The sequence below is a fragment of the Exserohilum turcica genome (genome assembly GCF_000359705.1).
Source record: "Exserohilum turcica Et28A unplaced genomic scaffold SETTUscaffold_13, whole genome shotgun sequence".
In the NCBI taxonomy this organism is placed as follows: Eukaryota; Fungi; Ascomycota; class Dothideomycetes; order Pleosporales; family Pleosporaceae; genus Exserohilum; species Exserohilum turcicum.
The window spans coordinates 1389233-1407443 of record NW_007359948.1 but is presented as its reverse complement, the minus strand read 5'-3'; the positions used below and the strand labels follow the sequence as shown (position 1 = coordinate 1407443).

The following is an 18211-nucleotide window of genomic DNA, read 5'->3' as shown; positions in this document are numbered from 1 at the left end:
AGTAGATAAAGGCTAAGTATAGCATCTATAATAAAGACATCTATAACTTTAATAAAGCTAGCTTTATAATAGGCAAAATTATAACTTAGCTAGTCGTAATAGTATTAAAGAGGAGAGGCTAGCTAAAGGTAGTTAAGCTAGGCAATTGTGGGTAGGTGACGCTAATTACAGCGATTAACGCAGCTAGCTAGGCAGTTCTACTATTCTTTATCTTCGCTAGCAAATATTATCTATCCGCCTAGTACGAGGAAGCAGAGATCCTACGCGACTAGGCGATTGTAGTTAGTAACAATAGCTAGACAAATAATAAGCTAGGTGTTGCCTAGCTAAAGCACTTTAATGCTTACATAAAGACTCGCGTTATTAGCACACGTTGTCTACTTATTCTTAATAGCTATAAAAGCTACTAGTTGTAAGGGGCTCGACCCCGGAGGGTAGTCTTAAGCTTGGGAGCACGATCGGACAGGCCAAGGTAACAAGATTGTATTCGATAGAGAGCTAAGCTCTCGGCTACGTAGCTATCTATATACAATGCTGGTTGCTAGGGTAACAATCGGGCCGGGCAGGTGGAGTAAACGAGGTCGTAGACGAGTATGGGAGGCGAAGGGCGTTCAGCCCGTTACACTAGTCTCTTAAGTTTTAAGAGCTTTGCAAAGAGAATAATATCTACACACTCTATATACTGCCACATTTCTCTCACCTACTTTAACCTCTTAACGTTAGCTACTTCTTGCTATTAAAGCGCGCGTATAGCTATAAGGTAGAGAGCCTAATACGTAACTACATTAACTACATTACTAAGCTTAAGTTTCTACTAGCGTTTAAGATAGCGTTTAATTAATCCTTTACGCTAGCTAATATCCGCTTAGCCTTTCAAGGCGTAGGCCTTATTCCTCTCTAGCTAGACGCTATTCTATTAAAGCTAGACATAAAGCTGCGTACGCCTACTACTCTAGTAGCTGCTGTTATAGAGGCTCTCTAGCAGGCTTGTACCCTAAGTAACGCACGCAAGTTTGAAGCTTAATTAACGTTAATACGTAATTAGGTTTAGTAGCATAAGAGCTCTTTGCTAGCATTAATTATTATAGCAATTAACTAGCTTAAGAAGGGGGCTAAAGTTATAATACTCTTAGCTAAGCTAATACGCGATTAGATTACTAGCCTTAAGAGAGCTAATAAGGTAGCAATAAAGCGTAGGTAGCGTAAAAGGAAGCAGATATAGAAGCAAAGAGTGCTAATAAAGGGAGCTAGAGAGGATCTACTCGCTTAGCGCGAGGCTAATTAGTAGATTGCTTATAAAGAGCGTTAGGGAGGAGAGCGATTAGGTGTCAGCCGCTAGGCTCTAGCGCGCTGTAGTAGGTGTAGAGAGACTAGCTATAACTTACGTATATGCAAGAAAGATAGTCTAGATAGTAATTAATCTATTGCGTTAATATCTACTAAAACTAATATAATATAGTAGAGCTATACGCTTATAGAAGTGCGCAAAGTTAGTGAGGTGACTAACTCGCTTGTCTGACCGACTCGCTTATCTATCACGTTATTCAACAATGATAGTATGTAAAAAAAAATTTCAATTCAAACTAAGCAATATCTAGCCACAAACACGTCGCGAAAAGGAAAAAAAAAGAAACACCCAACACCCAACACCCCAGCCAACACCCCAACCACGCATCCACATCCACATCCATCCATCTATCCATCTTACACCCCCAAACCCCTTACCCACCCCCCTTACCACCATGCTTCTCCGAGAGCGATAATAGAGAATCATGGTCATGGTCATGGTCATCATCATCATCATCATGAGTATCAGGCACAATATCAAAAGTACTCTGCGCGCGTCTGAGTGGACTTCTCTTCTTCTTTCTCATACTCGCACTGTTACCCCCAGTACTAGTACTACTACTATGACTACTACCGCGGTCTCTCGCAGGACTCTGACTCGGGGAATCATTCTGATTGTGGCGACGATCCTCGGCCTTGAGCAAGTCCATGGCGCGATCGACTTCTTCCCACGAGGGGCGGCAGTCGCGGGTTCCGTTGGGGGTAGCGGGGCCAGATTGGGTTTCGAGGACGTGGATGCGGGCGGCTTGGTCTGCTGAGACGGGCGTGGGAGGCATGATGATGGTGTTGGCGTCTTGGTCGCGGGTTGGGGTGCTGGTGGGTCTTTGGAAGGAAGGCATGGCGCGTCTGATGATGGTGGTGGGCGAGTCTGGGGCGGCGTGGGTGCGGGAGCTTCGCGCGGCTTGCACGGGGCTGCGCAGGCCATCTGTTTCGGCGTCGGAGATGGCGGTTTGGCCGTCGCTGTGGTGGTCGCTGAGGTTGGCAGACGTGTCGCTTCGCCACATCTTGCGGAACGTGTTGCGCCGCCTAGCCATGCCAGATGCGTTTGGCGAGTTGCGTGGCGGTGACGACTCGAAAAGGCTTGTATATCTGTTGCCGAGCTGCTGCACAATTGGCACATCTGCGTTGGACCCCAGCGTGCCTGACCGGACTAAGAGCACCAAGCCAAGACATAGCAGCAAGAGCGTAGACTGTACGACAGCCATTCTCTTTTGCCACACAAGCTCATCCGCCATCAGACTCAGCCTAGTCCCCAACTCGCCCATTTCAGACCGTTGCCGCTCCTTCATGCTCTCCAGCTCAATCACTGTGCTCTGCCACAGCTGGTCGTACATGTTGCGGAAGCTCTTGAGCTCAATCAGGACGGTGCTGTTGAGATGGTCCAAAAACTTCTCCGTCTTTGCGAGCTGGCGCTTCTCCACTTTGATGAATGCATCGCGCAGCGCACGAGACTGCTCTTCAATGTATTGCAATGAGAGAGTGCTGTTGGCCTCGAGATACTGAAGGCGCTTGTGTATCGACTTGAAGAAAGATTCCTGGGTTGAAGGCGTGGGAGCATTTGGCTGTGTAACGGAGCCCCGTCCTTGGGCCTGCGAGGGCGCAACGGTGCTATTGCTAGGAGGTTTAACCGACGAGTTACTTGGAGGTGCCGATGCCGTCGAGTCAACCACAGATGTTGCGGCATTGTTGGTTGGTGGTGTAGAGGGCGAAGCGGCCACTACAGAGTCAGTTTCCGAGCTGTGAGCCGGAGAGACTTCTGTTGGCGGAGGCGCAATGCGTGTTTTGTTGTCACTAGTAGCTACGGCATTTGCAACTCTGCCAACCGAGGCATCCGTAATGATTGGCACCGAAGCCGAGCCCTGTTCTGAGGCCTGCTGACTTTGAGGCGCATCTGTGGCTTGGCCAGCGGGCGGCTCGTTCGCGCGTGTAGAAGAGCCATGGGGCTCAGCGGATGGCTGGCTTTCTGGTTCCGTATTGACTTCAGAGACCGTCTGATGGCCGCCAGTATTCACGGTTTCCGAGGCCACATGTTTCGCGCCATCGTCTTTTATCGCTTCAAGGGGTATTTTCTCTGGAGACAACGGCCCGCTATCCAGAGCTGGTTTTTTGACGTCGGCGCCCTCGGCCTCTAAATCCTCGTCGTCTTCCACACCCCTTGCCTCTTCCTCTTCCTGCCTAAACTGTTCCAACATTGTCGTACCGTGGACGCGCAGCACGCTGAGCGGGCAATAGTACTCATTGCCATACTGCGTCAAAAACTCAATGCGAAGGTACCGCGCCCAAATCTGCGGCTCGGTGATGAGAAAAGGCTGAATATCGCGAGAATTCCGTGCCTCAAACGTGCCGAGCGTCCGCCATTTCTCCATTTTGACGGGATAGCGATCTGACACGCTGACTCTGAAGTGACGGAACATGGAGGAGAAGAACTCATAATTGGCTAGCACGACCGTGTCGACCAAGATGTCGTCACACAGCTCGACTATCAGAAACTTGTTGTCCTCCGAACAGATATTCAGCATGTAGCTGTCCTTGTTCTCGACCAGGATGGACGACGAGCTCTTTGCCTGCTTGTTGGTCTTGAGGACGGTAGCCGCGCAGTCGAACGAGGCATAGTTGAAGCGCTCCTTGCACGTCTTGCCCGCATCTTTGCTCAGCGCCCACGAGCCCGGCGCCGGTTTGCCCTCGCCGTTGGCAGCCTTTGTCGCCTCGGCATTCTGCCTGCCTTGCTGCAAGCCGTTGGCCACACCCGCATCCTCTGGACGTCCGAAGCCACTAAAGTCGATTGAAATCTCGCCCTCGTCGCCAAGCGAGTCGAGAGCATTCACGTTGACGGGTCGGCGGCGGGGAGCCTGGTTCGAGGCAGCTGGTCTGGCCTGGCCCACATTGTCTGGCGACTGGCCCACCTCTGCCAGGTTCTTCTTCTTCCACTCCTCAAACGAGAGAAAATTGGCATTGTCAAAGGGCGAGTCGACCTCGAGCTCGAGTTCCGGGTGCCCGCTGCTTGTTGCGCTTGGCGCCGCGCCGGTCGCGTCTGGTTGTGATAATGTTTCGGCGTCCCATGGCCCCTCGGCGATGGCAGGGGCTGGAGTGTAGAGACGTGCCACCGCCCCTCCTTCAACGACTGTGCCGTGGACTGTGGCTGTCTCGCTGGGCGCGGACCAGCTCGTCTTTGCGCATTGCTGGCGCAGCGTATGGGTAATGTAGTTTATGGTGCGGTACGGCGACGTGCTCTCGCTGTTGGGGTACCGTCTCGTGGGCAGTAGCGAGAGCGATGGCGAAGACGAGGGCGAGGGCGAGGGCGCAGGCGACGAGGCAGGGTGCAAAGTGTCGTGTGTCGTGGCACCTGAATATGCAGTAGTAGCGCTCGCCTCAGCAGTCGCCGTCTCATTCGCCGCCGTCTCGGCGAATGCCAGCGGGTGCAGGCTGCATAGTAGCAGGAGAAGAGTCCAGTTACGGAGCGGAGCGCCGGTCGTGAGCATTGCTCGGTTGCATCGCTTGGAGACGCAGGTGAGGGTGCCAGGTGACGACGAGTCGAGGCCAGGCGAGGTTCCAGTTGGCCTGTCCAATGTGGGAGATTGAGGACATGGGGTAGCGCCCAGGAAATTGCTGGGGGACGGATTTTGGGGGGGAAGGGGGCAATGCGCGCGGCGTGAACAGGCGTTCGTAAAGACACGTGTGGCTGTTTCACCGCTTACCTTGGGGGGTGAATGGCTTCAGCTTATTGTTTAGCGATCATGGCTGATGACGTTGCCAAGACGCAGTGAGAATGAGTGTGTGTGTGGATGTAAGAGTGAGAAGAGAGAAAAGGCATGTGACAGCCACCCCTCGTGGATTTTAGCCACAGCACCACCGTCACCAGACACATTACAAAATAGGATATATATTTTTCCAGTTTCATTCGCAGACCCAAAGTGGTTTGCGCATCAAGTCATATACAGTAGTAAACATCAAGCTCATGTCCACAAGCCGAGCCAAAGTTGAAACAAGAAAAAGAAAAAAAAGTATAGTATGCATGAACTCCATGTCAGGGGCTCGTGGCATGCGACACGCTCATGTACAAAGTGTGCGTGGTGTTCGTATAATATAATCGCATCACGACTCTTACAGTCGACTGCAACCCATTACAAGCGAGCGAAGGTCTAACCCCACCGACCAAGCAACCAAATAAAGCCATACAAGCAGCCAGGGCAGCCTATCGCTCTTGATTCATCTTACGCCATCGTCTAGTACTCATGTGTATCGTTATGGTGATCCGTTTGTTTGTCGCCGAAAGAAAACGCCATACGAGAGTGCAACAAGTGCCGACGCCCAAACGGTTCTCGCTATGCTATGGCACCAAGGGGGAAAAGGGGGTATGTCCAAAAGAAAATCCAAGTCGACTAAGAAATGAAGGCAAACATCCAGGGAAAATGGCTGCAGATTGGATGTTGTAACGCGCCGGGACAAAGGGCTAAGAATGGGGAGGACCAGCCTGCGTCATGTTGGTTTAGAAGCCTTCGTTGCCTGCGCGGCAGACCTTGGCCTCGGACACCCACTCGGAAGCAAGCACTTGGTGTGCGGTTAGACGCCGGGCGGGTATGGGGTCGAGAATGGAATAGATGACGTTACGACATTGCCGCTGGGTTCGAGTTAGTAGCTGTTGGTGCAAAGAAGAAGAAGAAGAAAAAAAAAAAAAGAGGGGTATGCCAAATCAACACTTACTCTTCGTAGAACCTCGATAGGTCGGTACCCCTCTTCCTCTTTGCGGTCCTCGAGGTAGCGGTCAAAGAACTCGTCCTCGCCCTTTTGAGCAACGCGCCACAGGTGGCGGCCCGTCCTCATGGCCATGTAAATGATGCCGCAGGCCCACACGTCGACGGCACGGGGATCGAATTCCTTGTCGACGTACTCTTCGGGGGCAATGTAAGGGGCGGAACCACACAGACCAGCCGTCATGTGGGCCTCCTTTTCCCAGGCCATGCGGAAGCACTCGCCGTTGCCAAAGTCGGTAATCTTGATGGAGCCATGTGTGGTCAGGAGCAGGTTTTCGGGCTTCAGGTCGCGGTGGGCGACACCCATCTCGTGCATGTACTCGACGCCGCGCATCAGCTGCTTGAAGAAGCAGTCGGCCTCGGCCACCTCGAGCTGGCCGGCGGCGAGCACCAGCGTGTACAGGTCACCGCCCGAGCAGTACTCCATGACTTCGCAGTAGGTGCCCTTTTCGTCCTGGAGCAGGTCGAGCGTGGTGATGACGTTTGGATGCTGCATCGACGACGAGATGCAAAACTCGGATGTGAGGCGCTTCTGGTAGCGCTTGGCCGACTCGCCCGGCCGCTGCTTGAACTCCTTGACGGCATACAGCTGCTCGCGTTTCGAGTCCTTGGGGTCCTGCTTGTGTGCGACGCGCACAATGCCAAAGGCGCCGCGGCCGACGACCTCTTGGCACTTGCCGTACTTTTGCACCAGCGTCTGGGGCAGCGCGTTGACGGCGTTTTTTTGCTCGGCCAGCTTTTCCTTTTCGTTGCGCATCACGTCGACCCAGTTGGACATGAGGCTCAGCGGCTGGTCCTCGGGGGCCTCGCCCTTTTTCTTGCCGAGCATCAGGTTCTGGAACATGTCGGAGAGCTTCTCCTGGCGCTTTGCGACCTTGAGGTGGTGCTCGTGGGAGCCGTCTTCGTTTGTCCAGAAGCGCTTGTAGGGGGCCGAGGGGCCCTCTCGCTTGTTGACCGACGTCTGGCGCGCCGGCGGGGAGCGGCCGTTGGCGGTTGCGCCGTTGGTGGTGGCCTTGACGTCGCCGTTCTTGTCGCCGTTGGCCGACGACTTGATGCCCATCATGCTGCTGAGGCGCGACGTCATTGTGGGCTTCTTGGGCTTGAGCAGCGCCTCGGCGGCGGCCTGCACGCTGCTGGCGCCCGAGTGGCTGTGGACGGGAGCGGTGGGCGTGACGGGTGTGACGGGGGCGGCGGGCTGGGGGAGGGCCAGACTGGTGTCTGGCTGCGAGTGCAGCGACGAGACGGTCGAGGCCGAAGCCGAGGGCGAGCCGGCCGACTTGGCCATGGTGCTGGAGCGGGTGCTCGTGGTCGGGGCCGCCATGGTGTGTGTCGTTTGTGGATGGTGAGAGGATGCGCGGGGACGGCAGCGGCGGCGGCGGCGGGCGACGAGTTGGGCTGGGCTGGGTGGCGGACGGGCTCGGAGCAGTGTGCGGGAGAGTGTGTTTGTTTGGAGACGCAGGTGTCTCGCGGGCAAGAAGCCCAGGATGTGCTATTGCACGGCGGTCAAAACGGCGTATCTGCGTCGACAATGGGGGGTGGAGACAAGGTTCGGGAGGCGCGCGTGAGGGGCCTGAAGCAGCAAAAACACGATGACTAAGGCCCGACAGTCGGCAGGGCGCGCAGACGGGTGCTGGGTGCAGGGCGGGGTAGCGGGCGCTGGTGCGTGTTGATGTTGTTGTCGTGGCCGCAGGCGTCTTTTTTTATTTTATTTTTCCTCGGGGCGGGCGTGGGACTGATGGGTGGGTTGGTGAGAAGGGCGTTGGCGTCTTGAAATTGCTTGCGCACTCACGGCAGGCGGGTGCCAGTGCCACAGCAGAAGTGGCTGTGCAGGTGGCGCCAAGCAGGCTTGCGGGTCAGCGGCAGATGTGCGTGTGTGATGTCGCGAGTGGGCGAGGCCGACGGTTCCGCAGCCGGGGCCAAAAAGAAAAGGAAAAACGAAAAAAAAAAATTAAAGCACCAAGTCGCGGTTGAGCAGCAGTACAAGAAGAAGAAGAAGAAGAAGAAGAAGAAGAAGAAGAAAGCGGCGTGTGGCAGCAGGCCTGGGCTGGGGCATCAAATATTCCTTCTCGTGTGCGAGGGGTCATCCATGGTCGATAGTGCACTGCCCTGGGCGGCCCCTCGTGTACAGCTTTCTGGATGAGGCCTGGCTTGCGGGATTTTCGACATGTTTATTATGTACGCCAGTCCAGTCGTTGCGAGATGCCAGTTGACCGCTGCGAATCTGACGCGCCTCCGAATGCGGGCCTGGGGAGCCATGGGCCCTGCCAGTCGAGTCGAGTCGGTCCAGTCGGTCCAGTCGGTCGAGTCGGCCATGCTCTGCCCGCCCACGGCACACACGCTGAGGACTGCGACGAGGGCGGGTGCTCGGTGACATGCGCATGCGAGAGATTGGCCACCTCAAACTCTGCGTGCCCTCATGGGTCGCGTACACGAGCGTAAAGACGGGGCCAAACAGCGGGCGCGCGAGACAGACTGGACAGACAGACGCAGAGACTGGAGACACACACTCACTCACTCACAAGCACGCCGAAACAGCCAACCGCCGGGTGCCGGATTAGGCATATGAGATGCTTCTCCCTCCAAGCACAGTGACGCCACCGCGCTTCCCGCCCCTTGTGCCTTGTGTCGATGCTAACCACCACGACGGCGGTGCTGGCCACGAGCGATGCATCCACCTCTCTAGTTTGTCCCCCAGCAACAACACCACCCTGACCCGGGGTAAGCCGCAAAGGGTGCCAATTACGAATAGTCGGCGGCGGCGGCGGCAGCGGCAGCGGCAGCGGCCTTGATGATGATGCAGTGCCAGTCTTGTCCATGACGTGCTCGCCGTCACCGTCGCCGTCACACTCCTCCAACACTACAGCCTGCTGTCCATCATGTCGCCTCCTCGTCGATCGAGAAATTGCTTGGTCATCACCGCAGACGGAACTGACTAACCCACTGCCTGACGTTAATTTTTTTTCTCCCTCTCTCTCTTTCTCTCTCTCGAGCGGGGTGTGCTTCCCGTCCGTCGCCGCCCATGGCAGCAATGAAACACGCACCTCGAACCAAGTCCAGTTGCAAACATCTGACACCTTATTTGCCCCCCCCTTGGCACGCCCATGTTTTGCCCCAGCAATGTCCCAACCTGGAGCCTGTCGCCGTCGGCGCGAATATAGACAAGCAGCCAATGTATGTAAGTATGTAAGTATGTAAGTAAGTCTGCTAGATGATCAACAACAGCCAAACCAAGTCCCGTACGCGCGCCCCGAAGCCCCGCGCCAAGCCGCATGCCGCAACGCTATTCTGCCCACCAACAGCAGTAAGTAATTAGTACGACATGTGCATCTCTCCAAGTCTCCCTGTCCGCGTACCTTGGCCCTTTTTTTTGCTGCCCCGCATCCAAGACGGCCTCTGGGACTATGCACCTCGACATGCACCTCGACATGCATAGCCAGATGGATTCAGTCGATGGATACATGCACACCGCATTTCGCTACCTACATACATGTACATACTTACCCCTCTCCCCCATGTCCGCCTGCCCATCCAACCACTTGCAAATGCCGCACACAGCCCCTCAACCCTCAACCCCCAACCCCTTGGCACATGCAAACATGGAAAGACGGGTAACCCAGCGACGTGCATGCACCCTACATATCTATCCATCCATCTATCTAGCCTTGATGCCTGCCTTGCCTGCAACCACGGGATCCAGCCCCGCCCACGGTCCCGCTCCTGCTGCTCTCCTTTCCTTTCTTTTCGCGCTCCGTTCCCGTGGTAATATACCTTTGTTAGTTTACTCTACTGCATCGACGAACCGTTCGCTTGGGGCGGCGAGGGGTGACCCGCTTGCTTTGGGCAGGTCGTGCCGACCAGAGGCATCTGGCTGGCTGTGCATTTAACTCGACTAAGTCAAGTAGCCGTGCTTGCAGCTATGGCTATGGGTATGCTATGTTGTTTGCCGCCGTCCCACGTTGCTGCTAGCCATGTGTGTGTGGTGTGTGTGGTGTGTCAGCCCTGAAAATCATCCAGACCTGCGTCTTTCCTTCTGCCCAGACAGACTGACAGTCAGACTGCCATACGTGCAGGAAAGAAAATCAATCTTGGTCACCTGCCTACTTACCGTCTGTCTATTTCCGAAACCGGATATCCAGTCTCAGCATCAACACACTCTATTCTTTATTCTCACCATCTCTTTCCTTGCTGACAGCAAACCAAAAAAAACCACAAAGGAAAGAAGAGGGGCAGTGAGAGAAAAAAAAAATGGTCGCCTGACAAACGAACATGGGGGACTGACGGTCTGAATGACTGAATGACGGACTGACTGACACCACACCACACCACACCACACGATACCACGTAAGCAATGTCTAGACTTAGTTTCTGTTGCCTTGCTTCTGGAACCCAAGCCTTTGCAAGCCTAGCCGGCGCAACCAAACAAGCCAAACCAAAGCTTACTTATCCGCGGCCACAACACCAACCCGTTACAAAAACGACTGGTAAAAGAATAATTAGAAAGACCAAGGAAACCATGTACTCGCGAAAAATAAAAAATAAAAATAACAATAAAGAAAAGAAGAGACCCCCCAGTCTACATGTATGTATGTAGGTACAGCCGAAGCACACATACCCGCTTCTTCTTCGTCACCGTTCACCCTCTACTTACCGTTTAACAACCCCAGGAGAAAAAAAAAACAGAAAACTTACCGAGGCGCAAGCTAACATTTTCCGCTGCACGGGGTAAGCAAAGCACATGCACTTGTTCTGCACTGCTGCACATGCACAGCCACAGCCACAGCCACTCTGCGTCTGCGTCTGCGTCTGTGGCGTGCATCTGCGGCGTGCCAAATCATCATCCATGATGCTTATTTCTTTCTCTTTTTTCCTTTTTTTCCTTTTTCAATTATTTGGATACTTGTAAAAAAGAAACAAACAAACAAAGAAACAAAGATACATCCACAAGTATTCCCCCCCCCAGTCCATCTCCAGCCCAGCCCAGCCCAGCCCAACAACAATCTGTAAAAAAGACAATGAAAAAAAAAGAAAGAAAGAATCTAGTTTGAGAAGAGAAAATATAGCTCAAGAAAGAAAGAAAAAAAAGAAGGAAGAAAAGAAGAAATTCTAGATTTCTTACTTGAGTAGTTACATAGTTAGGTATGTAACTAATCGCCACGCAAAAAAGACGAAACACACGAAAAAAAAGGAATAACTAAAAAAAAGACTATACATGACATGGCATGGCTCGTGCTAGCTTAGCACACTGCCATTGGCTCATGAGTAACTATCGACCATTTACATTTGCATTTGGCTCGCGCTGGTTTTTTGCCGGCTATCCATGCATGCATGCATGCATCCATCCATTAAGCATTTTCTATTTTGTGTCATTATATCACATGACGTATCTTACTTGTATCATGTTAGATGTATTCTTTGCATTTTGCATTGCAGTCACCTGATGTACTGCTTCCATGAAATGAATGCATCTAATTGATTGATTGGTTGATTGATTTGTTCTTTAGATAAAAACTCGCTGACTACATAGTGTCTAGATTGCGTGATACTTGTCTGTGTGTTTTTTTTTCGCGTTTATATACGTGGGGATATATATATATCTATACATACATACATACATATATACATACATACATACATATATACATACATACATACATACATACATACATACATGCTTATGCGAGCGACGCCCACTGCTGGTACTACTCGTGCCGGATGACCGGATTGCTGACTAGCTGGGTGAGTGAATCAGTGAGTTGAGCCGTCACCCAGTGAACGAGAGCAGGAAACGCCCTCAACATTATTATTATTATTCTAGTTTAACGTCCTTTTTCAGCCCGAAGGGCTATATAAGACGTGTAGGGTTTTTAGGCCTACAAGTATCTAAGTAGGTTGTTTCTAGCTACGATATTTAGGAGGGGTTTTAACTAGATAAAGGTGAGGCTCGTAGCCTATTGGTTGGTAGGTAGGGGGGGGATAGGGTAGGGGAGGTGTATGGCTACCTGTTACAGGTATTACTCCTCGTTTTCTGTGTTTCCTTTGTACCAGGCTTGTGTTCCAGCCTTTATTTCTTGAATAAAGGTAATAGTTGCTTCTATACCCTCTTTTGTTTAAAGGAGGATAGGTAGTGATAGATTGCCTTCGCAGGCTTCTCTTAGTCCTTTCCTTTCCTCTCTATATAGATTACATCTAAATAGAATATAAGGTAGGTCTTGTATAGACCTATAGTTGTAGGGGCAACTATTAGAATCCACTTTCCCTCTCTTATATAGGTAGTCCCTTAGGTAACAGTGCCCTAGTTTAAGTTAGTAGAAAGCGCTAGAAATCTCTCTTCTAGTATTGCTAGGAATAGCGATTTGCTTTCTTATCTTCTACTTGTATTTTGCTGCGTACATATGTGGATTCTTGCTAGTAGCTTTTTTCCTATACTATTTAAGTTAGCTTAGCTATTCTCTCTCTCCTAGCTGCTTAATTTGCGAGCTAGTAATAGCTAGGCTAGTTTTCCTAGTAGAAGGAGGGTCTAGCTTTATAGCTTCTTTAGCTAGGGCGTCTGCTTTTTTGTTTCTAGGGATATCTTGGTGGCCTAGTACCTAGTAAAGGCTAGGGCGTATACCTATCTCCTCTAGTTTCTTTGTTGCCTTTATACATCTAATTTGCTATTCTTAGCCTAGATTATTAGAAGCAGTCTTTAACCTAAGTAAATGTTACGATCCGTGACTAGTAACAAGAGGAAACTGCTCACTAGTGATCAGTTTCGAGGATCCGAAGGATGCACTACGCCGCAATCCTTCGCAGCCGTGCCGCAGTCACGTGACCTGCTCAGTGATCAGTATGTCTTGGCACTACTGAGCAACTGAGCACTTTGCATGTAACCTGCAAGCTGCTCAGTGATCAGTACCTCTTGGCAGTACTGAGCAACTGAGCATATTGCATGAAGCTTTAGTATATAGCACTAGGCATTGAGCCCTTATGGCTTGATGTGTTCAACTTAAGTTTTGAGTACAAGTACAATACAGAGAGTTATTCTACTTGCACGTTACTGTCCTCGTTTGCACCCTGTCACTCTATCTGCGAAAACCAACTAACAAGAAGATCAATACTAGAAGTCTTATATTACTTCCACTTGATCTATACTCTTAACACTTTGAACACCCTCACGATGAGCGACATTGCAATGGACACCCCAACCGCTTCCCAGACCGGAGGAACTACAGTCAATGCCTACAAGCCTGATCTTTACTATGGCGACCGCAACAAGCTCGAAGCTTGGCTCCTCCAGGTCGACCGTTACTTCCACCTAGCCGGAGACAAAATCGAAGACAACGACAAGGTTGTCTTGGCCACCACGTACCTTCGAGGTGACGCAGAAAAATGGGCCAACCCGATCATCAAACGTTACATGGATGACTCCATCACCGACGCCGACAACACTACCCTAGTTGAAGACTGGCATGCTTTCAAGACTAGAATGCGACAAAACTTCTCGCCTTTTAAAGAATCCCTAATCGCTAAACAAAAAATTCAGACCCTACGCTAAACCAGGTCTGCAGCCGATTACACGACCCAATTCCAGCAGTACGCTACGAACATTGAATGGGACGACAACGCTCTCATGCGCATGTACCGACAAGGCCTCAAGCCAATGGTGCGCAGAGAACTCATAAGAAGTGGAGCCAACGTTACCAACCTCGACGAACTTATAGCAGAGGCTATTTAACTCGACAATAAGCTTTACGAGCTCGCATTAGAAGAACGACTGTTTAATCAGGGAACGCGCAACAACGACAATAGGAACGATCGGCCTCGACAACAACACCACCGACGTTCACAGCCCAACCAGGGACGACAGAGGAGCTATCAGCCTAGGACACCCGGTGCATATGCAACTAATGGGTATGAACCCATGCACCTCGACAACATTAACCAAGGAAAAGGACCTAGCAAGCCTCACTACAAGAAAGACAAGGACGACAAGAGAAAGATTAACTGCTACGCATGCGGCAAGGAAGGCCACATAGCGCGCAACTGTATGAGCAAGAACAAGGTCAAGCGACAGCTCAACGTCCTACGCAGGAAGTCGGAGTTAGACGACGACGAATCATGGAACGTCATCACCCGACCAGAGATCAAGTATCACCCAGACGACGCAGAAGTCATCAGTGGATTAGAGGACCTAACCCTGACCACGTCTGAGGATACATCCGAAGCTGAGCCAGTTAGCGATAAGGAATATGAGACGCCAGATGAGGAGGAACGACCCCTCGCGTCCAAGTACGAAAAGATGGCACAATTTCAGGACAAAAACAGGCCATCCACGCCCTACGTAAAGAGGCAAGACAGCGCGATACCAGAATCACCTAAGACCCAACGTCAAGAAATCCTAGCAGAAGTAACCAAATGGATCAACGCCCTATCCACACTACTAGGACACCCCGATAAACCCTACACCACTGAAGATGACAACAACGAAACGTTGCTCAACTTGTACCAACAACTGTGGCACCTACGATCGGACATCGACTTCTACCAAGTCCAGACAACACAGCGACTACCCACATACGAGTACATCAACAGCAACATCGATCAGCTAAGGGAAGGCCTTACACCACAATGGGCACAACAAGCCAAGCGAAACCAAGCACGGGACAACCCTACGGAACCCGTATGGTACTGGTACGACGCAAGAAACAAGAATCACGCCAGCCTATCATGGACCGCGTGTACGCATGACTACTGCCCAACTCACTACTCGGACAAGAGAGGAGCTGGATAGAGCCCACAGCACGCCAAGGGCATGCCCAAGTGCAAATGGCTATGGTACGAATGCAAGAACGACAGCTGCCCCAAACACTTATGGGACAAACGAGAAAGAATGCACTTTCTAGGACGAGAAGACCCCTAGGACGTTATACAGATGCAGACAGCATACGAAGTGCAGTACCTAGATGGCCCCTCGATAGAATGCAGGGAAGACCAATGGTACACGTGCTTAAGCGCGGATTGCGACAAGCACGCAGTGGCAAAAGACTACTACGGATATCGACAACAAGAGTCTTTTTTAGGCCAACGACAGGGCAAAAAGGCCCCTCTAGGGAAATCAACGTACTAGAACCCCTAGGATTGATAAAGCTCCAGACGAAGCTTAACGGAACACGGATGCAGGCACTAGTGGATTCAGGATCACAGGCAAACTATGTTTCAGCGCACGTAGTAGCCCGAGCCGGACTCGAGGTACAACGGAAACAACAGCCTTACCCACTACACGTAGCCAATGGCGAACCAATGCCAAACGAAAGCGAAATCACACACGAGGTCAGACAAGTGACACTCAGCATCCAGGAGCATGTGGAGGAGATTGACCTAGACGTCATCGGACTAGCTACCCACGACATCATTTTAGGACTCCCATGGCTTAGGAAACACAACCCGCGGATCGACTGGAAGTCGAAGGTGTTTTAATTTGAGTGCTGCGGAATGGACGCACCCGCAAGCCAGCCTACGCATCGGCAGAGTTCGATGGTAGATGAGAGTAACATTGCCATGCAGTGCAATAACGCCGAGAAGAGAGCGTACTCGAAAGGTAGTTCCCAGGATAGGAAGCCACACTCCGCAGATACCGAAACCAGGCCAACGGATCACGAAGCGAGAGGAAGGGAGAATAGCGCAACTCTAGAGTTCCCTGAACCGTATAAGAAATACGAACATCTATTTCAGGAAGTGGTAGATGAAACCGCGTTACCAGAACATAAACCCTGGGACCATGAGATAGTCCTACAGGAAGGAAAGACACCGACTTTCGGGCCTATATATCAACTATCGGAAAGAGAGCTCAAGGTACTGAGAGAGTACATCGACAAGAGTCTAGCCAAGGGATACATACGACCATCAAAGTCACTAGCAGGATATCCAACTATGTTCGTACCAAAGAAAGACGGTACGGATCGACTATGTGTCGATTACAGGCGACTCAACGACATCACAGTAAAGAATCGATACCCACTACCTAACATCACCGAGCTCAGGGATCGATTATCTCGTGCGAAGATCTTCACGGCGCTAGATCTCTGAGATGGATACCACCTTATTAGAATGAAGAAAGGTGAAGAATGGAAAACAGCATTCCGAACTCGATACGGACATTACGAGTATACGGTTATGCCATTCGGGCTTACGAACGCCCCAGCGACATTCCAGGAACTTATCAACAATGTACTTAGGCCATACCTCGACATATTTGTCATCGCCTACCTGGACGATATCCTCATCTATTCGGAAGATGAGAAGGATCACATCGAACATGTGATGAAAGTACTCAAGGCTCTGGACGAACACAACCTTAGACTTAAGCTAAAGAAGTGTGAATTCCACAAGACTAAGGTCGACTTCTTAGGCTACACAGTAGGAGTTAACGGAGTACAGATGAGCGAAGAGAAGATTCAAGTCATTAAAGACTAGCCGACACCAACCACAGTTACGGAAATCCAATTATTCTTAGGATTCGTAAACTTCAACAGGCAATTCATTCAGGACTTCTCGAAGATCGCGATACTAATGACACGACTTACGCGGAAAGATACGCCATTCGTGTGGAGCAAGGAAGCAGACGAAGCCTTCAACAAGCTCAAGACAGCATGTGTTACACTACCATGCCTCAAAATATTTACACCAGGCGTACCAATGAAGATTGAAACAGACGCATCAAACCTAGCCCTAGGAGGCTGTGCCAGCATACTTATCAACGACAAATGGCACCCAGTAGCATACTACTCAAGGAAGTTCTCAGGACCAGAAGAACGATACGATGCACACGACAAGGAATTACTAGCTATTGTAGCATGTCTACGACACTGGAGAGTATACGCAGAAAGCTGCTCGGAACTCACAGTCTACACGGACCACAAAAATCTGGTACGCTTCACAACGACGAAGATACTCAACAGAAGACAGACTAGATGGGCCGAACAACTAGGACGATACAAGTTCAAGATCGTCTATACACCAGGAAAAGAAAACGGAAGAGCTAACGCTCTTAGCCGACGACACGACATCGCAGGGACCAAAACGATAATCGACAGACCTATACTCAAGATTAATGAAGACGGGACACTAGGACCCGCATACGAACTCAACACTATCATGAAAATTAGAAACGACGTACCCGAAGAAGTACAAAACACCATTATCGAAGAACACCACAATAATCCCGTACACGGACATCCGGGAATCGCCAGGACTATAGAACTGATTCAGCGCAACTACTAATTCAAAGGAATGAAAGACAAAGTCACAGCATACATCGCCAAATGCGCAGAATGCCAAAAGAACAAGCATAGCACGCATGCACCATACAGAGAAATGCAAGCTTTAGAGCTACCACAAGAACCGTGGGCAGACATCTCCATGGACTTCGTTACAGGATTACCAGCATTAAAGGATCCAACGACCAAGGTTACCTACAACGCGATACTTGTTGTAGTGGATCGCTTCACAAAACAAGCAGAGTATATCCCATTCAGGAACGACTACACAGCAGTGGACTTGGCACACATTATCCACGACAGAATCATCCGACACCACGGAATACCGAAGTCAATCATCAGCGATAGAGACAAGCTATTCACATCCAACTTTTGGACGACACTACTCGCAGCAATTGGAACTAAGAGAAAGCTATCGACAGCTTACCATCCGCAAACCGACGGACAAACGGAACGAACAAATCGAACAATGAAGACATATCTTAGGATTTACGTTAATTATTAGCAAGACAATTGGGTACAACTACTACCTATGGCACAGATGGCATACAACAACAAAACATTAGAAGCAACAGGCAAAACACCGTTTTACGCCAACCACGGACGACATCCAAATCTCTTTACTAGAACATATCCAAGTTTGAAGACAGAAGCAGCCATCGCAACAGCCGAACAACTTAAGAAAATCCACGAAGAACTACGAGAATCACTTGAACAAGCTCAACGCCAAAGCATTTCCTATTAGAACAAGAAAAGAAAAATGGCACCTTAGCTAAAAAAGGGGGATAAAGTATATCTACTAACAAAAAACCTTCGCACAAAACGAACCAGCAAGGGACTGGACAACGTCAAAGTCGG

General features: G+C 50.7%; 4 protein-coding genes across 4 annotated transcripts; 2 read left to right on the top strand and 2 right to left on the bottom strand.

Moving 5' to 3' along the window:
• Positions 1-1601: 1601 nt before the first annotated feature.
• On the bottom strand, positions 1602-4931 carry SETTUDRAFT_167928 (uncharacterized protein). Its single transcript, XM_008025042.1, has one exon. It carries the CDS (start codon positions 4824-4826, stop codon positions 1722-1724), a length of 3105 nt encoding a protein of 1034 aa, XP_008023233.1. The 5' UTR covers positions 4827-4931; the 3' UTR covers positions 1602-1721.
• Positions 4932-5833: 902 nt separating this feature from the next.
• On the bottom strand, positions 5834-7182 carry SETTUDRAFT_105135 (uncharacterized protein; the record flags this gene model as incomplete). Its single annotated transcript, XM_008025041.1, has 2 exons — positions 5834-5965; positions 6049-7182. The coding sequence occupies 2 exons, from the start codon at positions 7180-7182 to the stop codon at positions 5834-5836; spliced, it is 1266 nt and encodes a 421-aa protein (XP_008023232.1).
• A 2521-nt stretch (positions 7183-9703) lies between these two features.
• On the top strand, positions 9704-10246 carry SETTUDRAFT_167927 (uncharacterized protein). Its single transcript, XM_008025040.1, has one exon. The coding sequence runs from the start codon at positions 9764-9766 to the stop codon at positions 9980-9982; it is 219 nt and encodes a 72-aa protein (XP_008023231.1). The 5' UTR covers positions 9704-9763; the 3' UTR covers positions 9983-10246.
• Positions 10247-11130: 884 nt separating this feature from the next.
• Positions 11131-11644, top strand: SETTUDRAFT_167926 (uncharacterized protein). Its single transcript, XM_008025039.1, has one exon. It carries the CDS (start codon positions 11318-11320, stop codon positions 11534-11536), a length of 219 nt encoding a protein of 72 aa, XP_008023230.1. The 5' UTR covers positions 11131-11317; the 3' UTR covers positions 11537-11644.
• The last annotated feature ends 6567 nt before the right edge of the window (positions 11645-18211 follow it).